General features: G+C 42.2%; 1 protein-coding gene across 1 annotated transcript in view; it reads left to right on the top strand.

Annotated features, from left to right (window-relative positions):
• Positions 1-18,244, top strand: part of LOC123453551 (mucin-2-like) — a 43,988-nt gene that overhangs the window by 10,432 nt on the left and 15,312 nt on the right. Inside the window, exons 6-19 of the mRNA XM_045130569.1 lie at positions 73-128; positions 3,112-3,148; positions 3,623-3,696; positions 3,897-3,967; positions 5,251-6,926; positions 7,360-7,505; positions 8,025-8,079; positions 9,477-9,653; positions 11,264-11,983; positions 12,416-12,639; positions 13,096-13,150; positions 14,848-15,567; positions 16,000-16,145; positions 16,680-16,734. Coding sequence (XP_044986504.1) covers positions 73-128; positions 3,112-3,148; positions 3,623-3,696; positions 3,897-3,967; positions 5,251-6,926; positions 7,360-7,505; positions 8,025-8,079; positions 9,477-9,653; positions 11,264-11,983; positions 12,416-12,639; positions 13,096-13,150; positions 14,848-15,567; positions 16,000-16,145; positions 16,680-16,734 — 4,212 coding nt within the window. The remainder of the gene's footprint in view (positions 1-72; positions 129-3,111; positions 3,149-3,622; positions 3,697-3,896; positions 3,968-5,250; positions 6,927-7,359; positions 7,506-8,024; positions 8,080-9,476; positions 9,654-11,263; positions 11,984-12,415; positions 12,640-13,095; positions 13,151-14,847; positions 15,568-15,999; positions 16,146-16,679; positions 16,735-18,244) is intronic.

Here is an 18,244-nt window from a genome sequence, read left to right as displayed (position 1 = left end):
TACTAATTGCTGAAGAACCCGTGATCGATTGATTTTAATAAGTGCATCCAAGTAACTATCCTTTATTTTTAGGAAACACCGTAAAATGCACCGCAGGAGGATGTGTAAGCATACAGTGCGACGTCGAGGTGAGACTGCTCTTTTGTTTTGTTTTGTTTTAATTAAGACAGAATGAGGAGAGAGAGAGTAGGAACGTGCGTGCCAGGGCCTCTAGCCACTGCAAGCAAATTCCAGATGCATGAGGTACCATGTGCATCTGGCTTGTATGGGACCTGGAGAATCGAATCTCAGTTCTTAGGCTTCTCAGGCGAGCACCTTAACCACTAAGCCATCTTTCTAGTCTCCGATTGTTTGTTTTTTTCCCCATACTGGGTGTAGTTGCAGGGCCTCAGCCATGTGAGGCCCTTGATCCCTCACTGACCCAAACCCCCAACTCTGGGGAAAAATGCTGACTTTCAGTTATGCCTGCTGCTCTGAATTTACATGGGAAAACAAAAACCGTTGTCATTATACATTTTGCTCATTTATTTATCAACTGACTGGAGTTCAAAGTGAGCTAAGTAATTCTTCCTAGATAATGCAAAGTCAGTTTTTGGTTGATTTTTAATTCCTGAAAACAATCTTAGACACATAGATACAATCACTTACAAATATGAGAAAGATTTTAAACATTTTGTATTTCTTTTGCAATTACTACAAAGAAAAAAGGGTATAAAAATGTATTTTAAATCCATTTGTATAATACATACATTTATCATGTATCTGATGATTGTTTATTACAGTGCAGTTATGATTTATCTTTGTAGTGGTTTACAATGATTGCATGTGTAAAATACAAGTTGATGATGTAATGAAGCCATGAATACCTTCAAATGGGATCTGTGGCATACCATACGATACACCATGAAACACTTTATTAATTTCTTGCTCGTTCCTACAATTACCATTGTGTGGTATAACTTTATACCTGTCAGTCTGCACAAACCATACAAGATGCTTTTCCTGAGGTCATTCGGTCACATATTGAGGTGACTATGCCTGCCTGTAATACATTATTTTTTTTTGATTTTTTGAGGTAGGGTTTTACTCTAGCCCAGGCTGACCTGGAATTCACTATGTAGGCTCAGGGTGGCCTGGAACTCACGGCGATGCTCCTACCTCTGTCTCCTGAGTGCTGGGATTAAAGGCGTGCGCCACCATGCCCGGCTGTGATACATTTTAACAGGCTCACTGAATATGTCTTTTAGATCACTCCTCCTCTTTTTTTTTTTGGTCTTTTCAACAAATTCAGCATAGAGACTTCTGAGCAGTCTAGGCACTGTGCCCCTCCTGAGCTGTACCTCCAGCTCCTTTTTGACCTTGCCTTCTTGTGGACTAAATTGGAATATGGTGCCTCTTATTGAACATGCCGAAAGTATACTTTTCAGGGAGATCTGCCCCGTCATGTGAGCTGAAAAAGACCACATCATCCAGGAACACACCACATTCTGCCAAGTCTGTCCCGAAAGTGTTAGTGGTAATGAAACGCTTTCGGTAACTTGCACTTTTAAAAACTGTCTAAAGAGGCGGGCGTGGTGGTGCACGCCATTAATCCCAGCACTTGGGAGGCACAGGTAGGAGGATCAGCATGAGTTTGAGGCCACACTGAGACTACATAGTTCCAGGTCAGCCTGACCAGAGGGAGACCCTACCTTGAAAAAGAAAAAAAATAAAATAAAATAAAAAATAGAAAACTGTCTAAAACATCTTTCCTACCTATGTATCCACTGGAAATAAGACCGGGAAATTAATGGTGTAGATAAATCATAATAATCCTGTGCCATTCATGATGAGTATGCAGAGATTCACTGTTATGATGAGAGGGCTCATTTTCTCAGGAACCATTTTGTAAATAACACTTTCTTCACTATGTGTGGTGATCAGTACTGGCTGCTGGCTAAGGAAGTGCTCCACCACGAGCAACCTCAGCCTCGACTATTTTTTGGACAACCCTCGACTCTCGTCATTGGAAATACCAGGAAGGTCTCACTGGGTGTTTGTGTCCTTCAAATGAAGAGAGAATGCGTTATTTTCTCTTTTAGTGAGAGCCAGCTGCTGGCCTGGGACGAGCGCGTGCGTGGATCCCTGCGCTTGCTGTCAGGCGGTTCTCTGTAGGTTTGTCGCTCTGTCCCCAGTGCCTCCCTCACCATGTCTCGCTGTGAGATCACCGCTCAGCGGTCTTCACTCCAAAGGCAGCGACCCCTCCCGGAGTTCTTTTCATTGATTTATGTTTTTACTTGCACGCGTGCACAATGAAGGGAAGCCAACAGTGACTCTTGCCTCTGCAAGAGAATATCCATGTTGCGTTATGTGACTGCAGAAAGGAAGCAGGGCTGGCAGACTTTCCAAACGAGCACCTTTCAGCACTGAACCAAATCGCCCTCAATGGTTCCTTTCAAGGGAGATTAAGTGGAAGATGAGCGTACATCAGACAGGAGCAGAGCCAGAGCGATGCACTTGTACTAGCGTCTTTCCCGAGGAGGAGTCGGGAGGGTAAGCACTCCGCCCTCCCTTGAGTTTTGCCTCACTGACAACTGGAGATTCATTTCAAACCTCTTGGTTCCTGGTCTATTTCCTGTTTTTATGCTGAGCTGCACAGTGACGTTAGTTCTCCTTCCTTGTGAGAGACTTTCACCCTGAACTGAGCAATTTCAGTGGAAGAGCTGGAGATAATTTTCTGGGGCCAACACAGAACATGAAGTGTTCCTCAAGCCTTCAAGTCCAGGAGAGCAACGTGTCATGTGCTTGACGCCCTCACCTTGGGATGGGGATTCTGCTGGCGGAGCACCTCATGTCAGGGTGACGGTGCTCAGCTAGAATGGCAGTCGTTGCCCACAGCAGCTTACTTCCACGTGTTAGTCCTTCATTCATTTCTTTCTTCTTCTTATCGTTTTTCATTCCACAATGAAATGGAAGTAAGACTTCAGGGCATTTTCACCTGCCTATTAATATTATAATGAATGGTGACACGAGATTTGTGTCTAATTATGTCCTACCACTACATCCTTCATGTAATTTCACTATGTTGCATTTTGTATTGCTGTTGTAAAATGTACTTTCCTTTCTCTTCAGAAGCAGCTCGCAGTACTTCTCCGAGCTTCTATCGCAGGTAGGATTTCTTGACCTTCAATATTGTGGAGTCATGGACAACACACAGAGGAGGCACTCTTGATCATTGGGTGTTCTTGCGGACACACATCATGCTATGTGCTTCATGTGTGTCAACTTGTAACCATCACAACAGGCTTACAAAGCATCTGTGCTTCCTGACCTGTTTTTCAAGAACTGGGTAGCTCTGAAGGGAGTGCTGGAACCTGGCTGCTCTTTTGATAACTTCATGATTTTGTTTTAGCAAGTGAGAAACTTCCTGGTCTCCGCAGCATGTTAACCACACTCCCAGGAGCGTTGTCTGCAGCAGACAGGCTCATGGTAGTGTGGGCCCCATGCCTCCATGTACAGACGTGGATCTACACTTAGTCTTCAGCAAGGAACAGACACCTGGGAGGGCCTAGTTTATCTTTCTGCCTTGCTGCAGTAAGGGATTTGCTCTCGTTTCGATGACAAATGTGCCATGTCCATGTAGGGAGTGTTCTGGGATACCTTCAAGAGAAGAACATGATATAGACACACAGCGCAGACTCTGCCAATATGCAGCCTGTAGGTGTCCCGTATGGACCTGGTTGGTCTCTGTTGAACTTCCCGCATAGTGAACTGGTAAAGGCATAAATATCTACCAGCTTTGAAAAGGCCACTTTTACTTCAGAAATGAAGACCTCTTATTGATTATGTAGAAAAGTGACCTTGTACCACACTATTTTAATAACTAAAGTTACTCATCATCCCCTGTCATTCTGAAGGGCGACCAACAGAGGTGCTCGTGATTCCTGAAACTGAAAGAGACGAGCAAGACAATGACTTCAATGCCCAGGTAAAATGCACGTTCTGAAATTCATTGTTTTGTTGTGAATTTTGTTTTGGTAGTGATTAGTTTTAAAATGCGGCAGTTCTCTGCCCAGGATTGTTTATTTGCAAAGTTGTGAAGTTAACACCAATTTAATTATTTATCACTTTGATAAAATTAAATATGACTAGTACAATCATTGAAGTAGTAATGGATGAGGTAGAAAATGTTTTTGAAAGTCCATACTGTACAGGAAAATTGAATTAGGAATACTTGTCCCACGGACAAATGTACTTTACAGGGCTTTTTACTGACATGACTCATGCCTAAATACATCTAGTAATGATTCAACCACACACATGAGCGTGCCTGTGTCTTATGCCACTCGAATGAAAGACACAGATTCTGAGGCTGAAATCATCTGGCTGACTTTAGAGGAGGAACTGAGAAATTCAACCCGTGTAAACACTTTTAATCACTGAGCCATTCCCCTCCTCTCTCCCCATTAACCCTTAATAAATCCAATCATCAATGAATGCAACTCTAGAAATTCCCTGAGTTCATTGTGGAAGAAGTTGCATTTGGTCTTTTTAATACCTTTACTCCTGTCCCCCTACACAGAGACTGAGCATGGTAGGTGACGTAGAGCACAACAGAAGGAGACACGGAAGGAAGCCTGTCGTTTGTTGAGATCCCTGAACACTCTGGTTCTTTCACTTGAGAAGAAAGAAAGCAGAATTTATTTCAAAAATCAATGATTGAATATGATAAAATCAATGTAAGGCACAAAAATGTGTTGTAGGGTTGGAGAGATGGCTTAGCAGTTATCGCATTTCTCTGCAAAGCCAAAGGACTCAGGTTCATTCCTCCAGGACCCACATAAACCAGATGCACAAGGTGGCATATGCGTGTGGAGTTTGTTTGCAATGTCTGGATACCCTAGTGCACCCATACTCTATGAATATCTGCCTATGGCTGTCTGTCCGTCTCAAATAGCTAAAAATTAAAACCAACACTTTCTTCACTATAATTAAGTCACGGAAAGGAAGTGACAAGCGATAAAAGCAATGAACGGAGGCGGGCGTGATGGCGCACACCTTTAATGCTAGTATTATTGAGGTTGGGATAGGAGGATCCCCGTGAGTTTGAGGCCACCCTTAGACTACATAGTGAATTCCAGGTCAGCCTGGTGTATAGGGGGACCCTACCTGGAAAAACACAATAACAAAATGAAAAGAGAAAAAAAAACATAGAAAAGCCATAAAACTTCTTTTTAGTGGAAAGTAACACGACTGCAACTTTCATTAAAGGTTGAACGAGTGAGGAAGAAATGCTTACTTAAGGAACTGACAGGCTCAGAGAAGTTACATCGTAGAGCCGCAGCTACTGTTTCTGCTGCTGCCGAACCTGCTGCCCCTGGTTCTGGTAGCGCAGCTCCTGCCTCCTCTGCCGCTGCTGCTGATGGCACTGATCCTCCTGTTCCTGCTACTCCTGCCCCTCCTGCTTCTCCTGCCCCAACTTCTACTCCTGCCACTACTATCCCTGATGTTGACCCATTCGATTCTCCTGCTCCTTCTGCTTGTGATACTCTGGATGGTTCTGATGCTCCGGATGCACCTCATATTCCTGATGGTACCGATACTCTGCATGGTCCCGATTCTCCAGATGGTCCTGATTCTCTGGATGTTCCCAATCCTCTGCATGATCCTGATACTCCCACTGACCTTTCTGCTCCTGCTGATCATGCTCCCCTTTCTTCTCCTATATATCTGCACCTGCTCTTCCTCCTCGTCTTGCTTGTCTTCTTCCACCTGCCCCTGCCATTCCTCATGCCCCTGTTGTTCCTGCTGCTCCTAGTGATGCTTTGTCCTTACCGTCCTCATGCTCCCCTTGCCTCATCTGCACCGGACACTGCTGATGGTCCGGACACTTATGATGGTCCAGATACTCCTGATGGTGCAGACACTCCTGATGATCCAAACACTACTGATGGTCCGAATATCACTGAGGGTAATGATAGTCCCAATGGTCCAGACAATTCTGATCGTCCAGCTAATGCTGATGGTCCAGACACTCCAGATGGTCCGTACATTCCTGATGGCTTGGACACTTCTGATGGTCCAGTATTTCCCGATGGTTCAAAATATCCTGATGTTCCAGACACAGCTAATGGTCCATATACTTCTGATGCTCCAGATAGTACCAATGTTTCAGAATATCCTGATGGTCTGGTCACTCATCATGGTCCAGTAACTTCCAATGCTTCAGATAACCCTGATCTTCCGGTCACTCCTGATGGTCTGGACGCTTGTGATTGTCCAGATACTATTAATGATTCAGACAATACTCATGGTCTGGTCACTCCTGCTGGTCCAGACACTCCTGATGATCTACACACTCCTGGTGGACCGGATAGTCCTGATAGTTCAGATGATCCCGATGGTCCTAACACCTGTGATGTTCCAGTTACTCATGATGGTCCGGATAACCATGATGATCCGGACACTTTGGATGGTCCAGATAATACCGTTGTATTAGATAATCCTGTTGGTCCAGACACTCCTGATGTTTCGGACACTTCTGATGGTCTGGATAAGCCTGATGGTCCAGATAATCCCGATGGTCCAGACACTCGCGATGGTCCAGACACTCCTCACAGTATGGACACTTGTGATGATCCTGATACTTCTGCTGTTCCCAATACTTCTGAGGCTCCCACTACTTCTGTTGGTTTTGAAATTTCTAATGGTTCCAGTACATCTGAGAATCCCCGTGTTTCTGATGGTCCCGATGCTCAGGATGGTCCTGATTCACCTGCACCTCCTGCTGCCCTTCTTGATCCTGCTATTACTGTGGATGCTGATGTGCCTGCCCCTCGTTCTGTTCCTGCCGATGGTCCCGCATCTCCTAAGGCTGCTGACTATGATGATGAAAAACATGCTCTAAAAGCTGTGAAAGACGTTCCAACTAAGGAGAAAAATGATAAGTAAGATGATGGCAATAATGTAGATAATTATTCTTTGCCAAGAAAATTCATTGTAATATGGGCTCATTTTTATGATGACTAATTAATAACCATGTAGATGGCTTTGCGGTTAAGGCACTTGCCTGTGAAGCATCAGAAATCCTGCTCAGATCTCCACATCCCATGTAGCCAGGAGCAATGGTGCAAACATGCAGTGTCACACATGCACACAAGGGGGCACAGGCATTTGATGCATGGTCACAGTGGCTCAAGAAACTGGTCTGCCCGTTCTCTCTGTCTGTCCCTTTCTCAATCTCTCTCAAATTATAAATTACAAAACTGTTAAAATTTTAAGAAATGTGAAAAGGGGAATTTTTGGAATTTTGTCAAACTGTTTTGTAAGCTTGAGGTGTAGAATTAATAGACAACATTATTCTGTTTGACTACCTTGCAGAAATGAAAGTGCTTGTCCTTTGGAGAAAGGAAACAAACATGAAATTACAAAAAGTCCATTGAAAGAATTGGTGAGAATACCAACACCTAAGACATCTACTGCAGAAATGGACACACCGAAGGGAGTGAGCGGTCATCTCGAGTCAGGTGAAGTCCAGCACACAGGGAGCAGGCTTAACGAGGGAGCTAGGGAATCCAGCCAGGAGGGTAGGCTTTCTGAGCAAGCTTCTTTAGCTTCTGACACATCTCCCAAACCTGTCGCAATCTGTTTCTTACTGTATCTACCTGATTTTATAATCATTATTTACCTAGGATTCTCTGTTAAAGTAAGATAAATGGTGTCATCTATTCACTTAGGATGGCTTTAAAAATATGTTACACACAGCCGGGAACCATGCTGCACACCTTTAGTCCCTGAACTTGGGAGGCAGATGTAGGAGGATCACTTTGAGGTCAAGGCCTCCCTGAGAATATAGTGAATTCAGGTCAGCCTGGGCTAGAGTGAGACCCTACTTCAAAAAAAAAAACCTGCATATATTACACATTATACAAACATCATCAGTAGACATTTCCTCAGAATATGAATGAGGGAAGCTAAAAATGCATATTACACACACATAAAAATGACTCATATATTATTTCCTTCTCCTTTTCTCCATGATGCAGATTCCACCATCAGAATGGAACGTAATAATCAAGCATTTTCATACAAATGCCTAATGTAAGTTAAAATTAAGGACAATGATGTAGTTACAAAAGTAATTCTAGAAATGGCAAAACCTAAAGTATTGTTACAAAGAAATCCAAAAGTAGGAATAATTAAAAGGTATAATTACAGTATCCTACTGTTATTTATTTCTTGATGTGTTTTATTTATTTGAACAAGAGTGAGTCAGACACACACACATATGTACATATGTATATGTACATACACAGAGAGAGGGACAGAGAGAAAGTATGATTAGGGGTGCTAGGGCCTCCAGCCACTGAAGCTGATTTCCAGATGCATATGTCCCCTTGTGAATCAGCCTTACATGGGTCCTGAGGAATAGAACCTGTGGATTGTTTGGCTTTGCATGCAGGTGCCTTAACTGCTCAGCCATCTGTGCACTTCGCGTTATACTACTTTTAAATCCCTAAGTTGTTCTTACTGCAGAAATGAAAGGGTACACTCCCAGTACTGAGTTGATGGTGTTTTTTCGTTTGTTTCTGGTTGGTTTTGGCTTTTCAAAGTAAGGTTTCTCTATAGCCCAGGCTGACCTGGAATGCATCATTTGAGGTCTCAGGGTGCCCTGAAACTCACAGTAATTATCCTATCTCTGCCTCCCAACTGCTGGGATTAAAGGAGTGTGCCACAAAACCCAACTCCATGCTACATTTCACATCATTTATATTGAACATTGTTACATTTGAAAAGAAAACCAACATATGGTGTAAATCGCTAATGCATCACTCCCGTCACTGTGTCATTTGTTATATTCAGTGAGGTCGATCCTGTGAGGGTAGCATTCACAAGTAATATGACATCGTCTCTGTTTGCATTCATCTGTTTTCTTTTCCATTGAGGTATCTAGACATCATAGGCACCATGTGTCTGGTGTCTCTTATCTCCATGGTTGATGCCCCTCATTGTTCATCCCCTTGTTTACATTGTTGTCCATGTAAAGACGTCCTTGAGCTCAGTTACAACTTCTCGCATAAGCCTCGTGTACCACATAGTATCAATTGTACCTGTGTCCATTTTATGATCATAGAATATATATTTCCTTGCCATTTCCTGGTAATTCTCATGTTAAAAATTCATTTAAAGATAAGTAGGTCTAGGAGAGATGACTAAGCCAATAAGGCGCTTGCCTTCAAATCCAAATGGCACAGGCACAATTCCCAGGAGCCATGTGAGCCTGCGGCAGAAGGTGGTACTTGCATCTGGAGGTCATTCGCAGTGGTTGGAGTGCGCGCCTCACCCCGTCTCTCATACCTGCCACATGCTCTGTCTCTCTAGAACAAATGAAAACGGTTGAAAAAACAATCAGTGGAGGAGTGGAATTTTCCCCTATTGTTTTGTAATCTTCTTAGAAGAAACAGTAGAAAACATTGACTTTCATGAATCTCTTAAAGGAATGGAGCCCCCTGCCCTCTGGCAGAAGAAAAGAAAAGTGAAAATAGCAAATTCACTACAAGCGAATCCATGTCTGCATCAACCAGCGCGGGGTCTCCTTTTGAAATGGGGACTGTGCCCGAACCGCAAGTTGACGGTAGTCACGTGTCCGGTGATCTACACCGAACTGGGAGAAGGTAAGACCACCGATTATTCCTTTCCCTCAACAGGAATTGTAAACTGCTCAGTTTCTCTGGAAATTGTGCAGATTCATGTCCTCTTCATTCAAAGTAGGAGGGTGCTCAGCTCCATCCCATTGCTGAGCGGTGCAGGAAGATGGACCCCAGGCACACTGACGAGCAGGAGCGGTGATGATGGAAGTTTGGCTGTAGTGGATATTGACACCTAACACCTTTGACAATGTTTCCCCATCAACGGATTCAAGAACTAGTTAGAAGTGAAGGGCACTGGACAACGGAGAGATTTCTTTTTACATCATTCTTTTGAGAAATGATTGCAATCTTTGGACATGATGCAGTAGAGAAAGAAATTTGTGTTCTAATTGAACTGACATTTTATTTCCAAGTGTTAGAAATCTAGATCCAGCCAGTTTCATGCCCATGCCTATGGACATAATTCCTTACTGTATCTGTACACACATGAAAGGCAGGATCAACATGTTAGGAAAATCATGCAGTTTTCTTTTTGTGACCCTGGGGTACTCCGTTAGTATAATATTTTCCACTTCTATCCACCCATTTCCTATATAATTAATAATTTCATTGTCTTTAGAGTTGGATAAAATTCCATATGTGTGTGTATACTCAATTTCTGTCCTATCATCAGTAGATGGATGTCTAAGGAGATTTTACCCTTTAGTCTTTGTTCAAGTAGATTGGAGACCATAAGATGGAATCTGGAGGTGTTGATAAACGTTCTCCAAAGAATCCTTTTGCCTAGCTGGGTGTTGTAGAGCACGCCGTCGTGGGAGTGGGAGTTAGGAGGATCGCTGTGATTTTGAGTACAGCCACAGAGTACATAGTGAATCACAGGTCAACCTGGGCTGACAGCAAGACGCAACCTTGCAAAACAAAACATAAAATCCATGAAAGGAGAAAGCAGGCCATGGTGGAGCAAAGACACAGTGGTGGAAATGAGTGTGGGGTTGAACAGAGGGTGGAGGTAACAAAAACATATCTAGTTCGAAAAACACATTGAAATCTACATTTCACTGTATCTGATCATGTTTAGTCAGTCAATTCCGACTGAAATTGCAGGTCACTGATAATTGTGGAGTAGTTTACAAAAGCAGGATCTTAATGGAATTCAACATGCAATTGATGTGTTGACATGAAAGTATCAGGAATCAGGGTTTTTGACTTAAATTATGTAATTAACATTCAGACACTAGAGACAAATGTGTCATTTATTGTGCTTTTTGTAATGAGCAGCAATAACTTTAAATGAAGACATGGCTTAGATGTTAAGTGTTTGCCTTTGATACCTAAGAAAACCTGTTCACCTCCAGGCCTCACATGCAGATGCAGTGAGTCAAGCATACACTGTTGCGCATGCACACAAGGGGAAGGGTGCATCTGGCATTGGTTCCCAGGGGCTGAGAGCCCTGGATTGTCTGTTTTCTGTATAGTGGTCTTTTTATCTGACCCCCCAAAAAATAAATAATAATGAAAGTGTTAAATTTGAAAAATATATATACAGGGTACATGTGTGTAATTTTCCCTAATTGTTTTGCAACCTTGATGAGTAGACTTATTACAAAACATTGTTTTCTACGATTAACTTGCAGAAATGAAAGAGCCTATCCTTTGGAGAAAGGAAATAAAAGTGCAATTACAAAAAGTCAATTGAGAGAATTGGTGAGAATACCAACACGTGAGACATCCACTTCAGAAATGGACTCTCCTTACAGTCCTGACACTTCTGGTGTCCCAGATACTCTTGATGGTCCGGACACCCACAATGGTCGGGACACTTGTGATGGTCCAGATACTACCACTGTTTCAGATCATCCTGATTGTCCGGACACCCCTGATGGTACAGACACTTCTGATGGTCCACATAATCCTGATGGTCCAGACATTCCTGAGGGTCCGGACACTCCTGATGGTGCGGATATTCCTGTTGGTTCAGATAATCCTCATGATCCGGACACTCCTGATGGTCCAGACATTCCTTTCAGTCTGGGCACTTCTGATGATACTGACACCTCTGATGTTCTTGATACCTCTGAGGGTCCCATTACTCCTGTTGGTCCCATAAATTCTGATGGTTGCAGTACTTCTGAGAGTTCCCGTGTTTCTCATGGTCCCAATGCTCAGGATGGTCCAGAATCTCCTGCTCCTCTTGCTGCCCTTCTGGATCCTGCTATTTCTGAGGAAGCTGAGGTTCCTGCCACTCTTTCTGTTCCTGCCGATGGTCCGGCATCTCCTAATGCTGCTGACTATGATGATGAAGAACATGCTCTACAAGTTGTAAAAGTCGTTCCCACTAAGGAGAAAAATGATAAGTAAGTTGATGGCAATAATTTAATAATTATGCTTTGCCAAGAAAATTCATTCTAATATGGGCTCATTTTTATGATGACTAAATAATAACCATGTAGATGGCTTTGCGGTTAAGGCACTTGCCTGTGAAGCATCAGAAATACTGCTCAGATCTTGACATCCCATGTTGCCAGGAGCAATGGTGCAAACATGCAATATCACACATGCACACAAGGGGGCACAGGCATTTCATTCATGGTCACAGTGGCTTAAGAAACTGGTCTGCCCATTCTCTCTGTCTGTCCCTTTCTCCATCTCTGTCAAATTATAAATTACAAAACTGTTAAAATTTTAAGAAATGTGAAAAGGGGCATTTTTGGAATTTTGTCATATTGTTTTGTAAGCTTGAGGTGTAGAATTAATAGACAACATTATTCTGTATGACTACCTTGCAGAAATGAAAGTGCCTGTCCTTTAGAGAAAGTAAACAAACATGATATTACAAAAAGTCCATTGAACGAATTGGTGAGAACATCAACACATAAGACATCTACGGCAGAAATGGACACATTGATGGAAGTGAACTTTCATCGCGTGTCAGGTGAAGTCCAGCACACAGGGAGCAGGCTTAATGATGGAGCTAGGGAATCAAGCCAAGACGGCACGCTTTGTGAACAAGGTACTTTAGCTTCTGAAACACCTCCCAAATGTGTAACGATCTGTTTCTTACTGCATCTACATGAATTTATAACCATTTTCTGCGTAACATTCTCTGTTAAACTAAGATCAATAAGAGCCAAGATGTGATCTATTCAATTATCTGAGCTTTAAAAATGCATTACATACAGCTAGGCACCATGCTGCACACCTTTAGTCCCCACACTTGGCATGCAGAGGTAGGAGGATCATTTTGAGTTCAAGGCCATCCTGAGAAAACAGTGAATTGCAGGTTATCCTGGGCTAGATTGAGACCCTACGTAAAAATCAAATTATCTGTATATGTATGTTACACATTATACAAACATCATCAGTAGACATTTCCTCAGAATATGAATGAGGGAAGCTAAAAATGCATATTACACACACATAAAAATGACTCATATATTATTTACTTCTCCTTTTCTCCATGATACAGAGTCTACTGTCAGATTGGAACGTAATGATCAAGCATTTTCATACAAATGCCAGAGGTAAGTTAAAATTAATCAGAATGATGTAGCTACGAACATAATTCTAGAAGTGGCGAAACCTAAAATTTTGTTAGAAATAAATCCACAACTAGGAATAATTAAAAGGTATAATTACAGTATCCTACCGTTTTTCTATTCATTGATTGGTTTATTTGTTTGAAACAGATTGAAAGAGTCATATATATATATGTATATATATGTATATATAGAGAGAGAGGGAGAGAAAGAAAGAGAGAGAGAGACACGTGCATATAGATATTGAGATTGGGGGATCTAAGGCCTCCAGCCTCTGCCGACGATTTCCACATGCATGCGTCCCCTTGTGAATCAGACTTACATGGGTCCTGAGGAATTGAACCTGTGGATTCCTTGGCTTTGCATGCAAGTGCTTAACTGCTAAGCCATCTGTGCACCTCAAATTCTCCTACTTTTAAATGCCTACTTGTTCTTACTGCAGAAATGAAAGGTTACACTCCCTGTATGGAGTTCATGTTATTTTTTGTTTGTTTCTGTTTGGTTGTGGCTTTTCAAAGTAAGGTTTCTCAGTAGCCGAGGCTGACTTGGAATGCACCATGTGGTGTCTCAGGGTGGCCTGAAACTCACAGTCATCCTCCTCGCTCTACCTCCAAACTGCTGGGATTAAAGGAGTATGCCACAAATCCAACCTTTTCTGTGTGTGTCTGTGTGTGTGTGTGTGCCTATACCGTATTTTTTTCCTATCATCAGTAGATAGAGTCTCAGGAGATATTACCCTTTAGTTTTTATCAGAGTGGATTGAAGACCATGAGATGGAATCTGGAGGTGTTGATAAAAGTTCTCAACAGAATCCCTTTGGCTACCTAGGTGTTGTGCAGGACGCCTTTGATTCCTGCAAATGGGAGTGGGACCTAGGAGGATCTCTGTGAGTTTGAGTACAACCAGAGTGTACGTGGTGAATCACAGGTCAACCAGAGCTGAGAGCGAGATCCAACCTTGACAAACAAAACAAAAGAAAATAAAAAATCCATGAAAATAGAAAGCAGGCCATGGTGGGGCAAGGAAACAATGGTACAAAAGAGTATGGGGTTGAACAGAGGGTTCATATAACAAAAATATACCTAGTTTGAAAAACACATTGAAATCTAATTCACCTCCCTGTATCTGATCATGTTTAGTCAGTTAATTCGTACTGGAATTGCAGGAGACTGAGTATTCTGGAGTAGTATGGAAAAGCAGTATCTTAATGGAATTCAACATGCAAATGATGTGCTGACATGAAAGTATCAGGAATGGAGGTTTAGCCTTCAATTATATAATTAACAACATTCAGACAACACTAGAGAGAAATGTGTCATTCTTTGTGCTTTTTGTTATGAGTAGCAATAACTTTAAATGAAGACATGGCTTTGAAGCCTAAGAAAACCTGTTCCCCTCCGGGTCTCACATGCAGATGCAGTGAGTTAAGCATGCACTGTTGCGCATGCCCACAAGGCCAAGGGTGCATCTGGCATTGGTTCCCAGTGGCTGAGAGCCCTAGATTGTCTGTTGTCTGTCTAGTGGTCTGTTTTTCTGATCACCACCCACAAATACATAATAATGAAAGTGTTAAATTTGAAAAATATATAAACCGGGTAAATGTGTGTAATTTTCCCTAATTATTTTGCAACCTTGATGAGTAGACTTATTACAAAACATTGTTTTCTACGATTAACTTGCAGAAATGAAAGAGCCTATCCTTTGGAGAAAGGAAATAAAAGTGCAATTACAAAAAGTCAATTGAGAGAATTGGTGAGAATACCAACACGTGAGACATCTGCTTCAGAAATGGACTCTCCTTACGGTCCTGACACTTCTGGTTTCCCAGATACTCTTGATGGTCCGGACACCCACGATGGTCTGGACACATGTGATGGTCCAGATACTACCACTCTTTCAGATCATCCTGATGGTCCGGACACCCCTGATGGTACAGACATTTCTGATGGTCCACATAATCCTGATGGTCCAGATATTCCTGATGGTGTGGACACTCCTGATGGTCTGGATATTCCTGTTGGTTCAGATAATCCTTATGATCCGGACACTCCCGATGGTCCAGACACTCCTTACAGTCTGGGCACTTCTGATGATCCTGATCCCGCTGATGTTCCTGATGCTTCTGAGGGGCCCAGTACTCCTGTTGGTCCCATAACTTCTGATGGTTGCAGTACTTCTGAGAATCCCCGAGTTTCTCATGGTCTCAATACTCAGGATGGTCCTGAATCTCCTGCTCCTCTTGCTGCCCTTCTGGATCCTGCTATTTCTGAGGAAGCTGATGTTCCTGCCCCTCTTTCTGTTCCTGCCGATGGTCCCGCATCTCCTAATGCTGCTGACTATGATGATGAAGAACATGCTCTACAAGTTGTAAAAGTCGTTCCCACAAAGGAGAAAAATGATAAGTAAGATGATGGCAATAATTTAGATAATTATTCTTTGCCAAGAAAATTCATTCTAATATGGGCTCATTTTTATGATGACTAAATAATAACCATGTAGATGGCTTTGCGGTTAAGGGACTTGCCTGTGAAGCTTCAGAAATCCTGCTCTGATCTCGACATCCCATGTAGCCAGGAGCAATGGTGCAAACATGCAATGTCACACATGCACACAAAGGGGCACAGGCGTTTGATGCATGGTCACAGTGGCTCAAGAAACTGGTCTGCCCATTCTCTCTTTGTCTGTCCCTTTCTCCATCTCTCTCAAATTATAAATTACAAAACTTAAAATTTTAAGTAATGTGAAAGGGGCATATTTGGAATTTTGTCATACTGTTTTGTAACGTTGTGGTGTAGAATTAATACACAACATTATTCTGTATGACTACCTTGCAGAAATGAAAGTGCCTGTCCTTTGGAGAAAGTAAACAAACGGGAAATTACAAAAAGTCCATTGAACGAATTGGTGAGAACATCAACACCTAAGACATCTACTGCAGAAATGGACACATTGGTGGAAGTGAACGGTGATCTCGTGTCAGGTGAAGTGCAGCACACAGGGAGCAGGCTTAATGATGGAGCTAGGGAGTCAATCCAAGACGACACGCTTTGTGAACAAGCTACTTTAGCTTCTGAAACACCTCCCAAATCTGTAACGATCTGTTTCTTACTGCATCTACCTGAATTTATAACCATTTTCTGCCTAACATTCTCTGTTAGACTAAGATCAATGTGAGCCAAGATGTGATCTATTCAATTATCTGAGCTTTAAAAATGCATTACACACAGCTAGGCACCATGCTGCTCACCTTTAGTCCCCACACTTGGGATGCAGAGGTAGGAGGATCACTTTGAGTTCAAGGCCACCCTGAGAAAACAGTGAATTGCAGGTTATCCCGCGCTACAGTAAGACCCTACTTAAAAATCAAATTATTTGTATATGTATGTTACACATTATACAAACATCATCAGTAGACATTTCCTCAGAATATGAATGAGGAAAGCTAAAAATGCATATTACACACACATAAAAATGACTCATATATTATTTCCTTCTCCTTTTCTCCATGATACAGAGTCCACTGTCAGATTGGAACGTAATGATGAAGCATTTTCATACAAATGCCACAGGTAAGTTAAAATTAATGAGAATGATGTAGCTACGAACGTAATTCTAGAAGTGACGAAACCTAAAATTTTGTTACAAATAAATACACAACTAGGAATAATTAAAAGGTATAATTACAGTATCCTACCGTTTTCTATTCATTGATTGGTTTATTTGTTTGAAACAGATTGAAAGTGTCTGATATATATATGTATATATATGTATATGGAGAGAGAGAGGGAGAGAAAGAGAGAGAGAGAGAGACACGTGCATAGAGATATTGAGTTTGGGGGATCTAGGGCCTCCAGCCTCTGCCAACGAATTCCACATGCATGCGTCCCCTTGTGAATCAGACTTACATGGGTCCTGAGGAATTGAACCTGTGGATTCCTTGGCTTTGCATGCTAGTGCCTTAACTGCTAAGCCATCTGTGCACCCCCAATTCTCCTACTTTTAAATGCCTAGTTGTTCTTACTGCAGAAATGAAAGGGTACATTCCCTGTACTGAGTTCATGTTGTTTCTTGTTTGTTTCTGTTTGGTTGTGGCTTTTCAAAGTAAGGTTTCTCTATAGCCCAGGGTGACTTGGAATGCACCATGTGGTGTCTCAGGGTGGCCTGAAACTCACAGTCATCCTCCTAGCTCTACCTCCAAACTGCTGGGATTAAAGGAGTATGCCACAAATCCAACCTTTTCTGTGTGTGTGTGTGTGTGTGTGTGTGTGTGCCTATACCGTATTATTTTCCTATCATCAGTAGATAGATGCCTAAGGAGATATTACCCTTTAGTTTTTAGCAGAGTGCATTGAAGACCATGAGATGGAATCTGGAGGTGTTGATAAAAGTTCTCAACAGAATCCATTTGGCTACCTAGGTGTTGTGCAGGACGCCTTTGATTCCTGCAAATGGCAGTGGGACCTAGGAGGATCTGTGTGATTTTGAGTACAACCAGAGTGTACGTAGTGAATCACAGGTCAACCAGAGCTGAGAGCGATATCCAACCTTGCCAAACAAAACAAAACATAATAAAAAATCCATGAAAATAGAAAGCAGGCCATGGTGGGGCAAGGAAACAATGGTACAAATGAGTATGGGGTTGAACAGAGGGTTGATATAACAAAAACATACCTAGTTTGAAAAACACATTGAAATCTAATTCATCTCCCTGTATCTGATCATGTTTAGTCAGTTAATTCGGACTGGAATTGCAGGTGACTGAGTATTCTGGAGTAGTATGCAAAAGCAGTATCTTAATGGAATTCAACATGCAAATGATGTGCTGACATGAAAGTATCAGGAATGGAGGATTAGCCTTCAATTATGTAATTAACAACATTCAGACAACACTAGAGAGAAATGTGTCATTCTTTGTGCTTTTTGTTGTGCGTTTTCTTAGTAGCAATAACTTTAAATGAAGACATGACTTAGCGGTTAAGTGTCTGCCTTTGAAGCCTAAGAAAACCTGATCCTCTCCGGGTCTCACATGCAGATGCAGTGAGTTAAGCATGCACTGTTGCGCATGCACACAAGGCGAAG

The sequence above is a fragment of the Jaculus jaculus genome, chromosome 12 (assembly GCF_020740685.1).
Source record: "Jaculus jaculus isolate mJacJac1 chromosome 12, mJacJac1.mat.Y.cur, whole genome shotgun sequence".
Taxonomy (NCBI): Eukaryota; Metazoa; Chordata; class Mammalia; order Rodentia; family Dipodidae; genus Jaculus; species Jaculus jaculus.
Note: the sequence above shows the minus strand (reverse complement) of the source record. Positions and strands in the feature narration are given on the sequence as shown.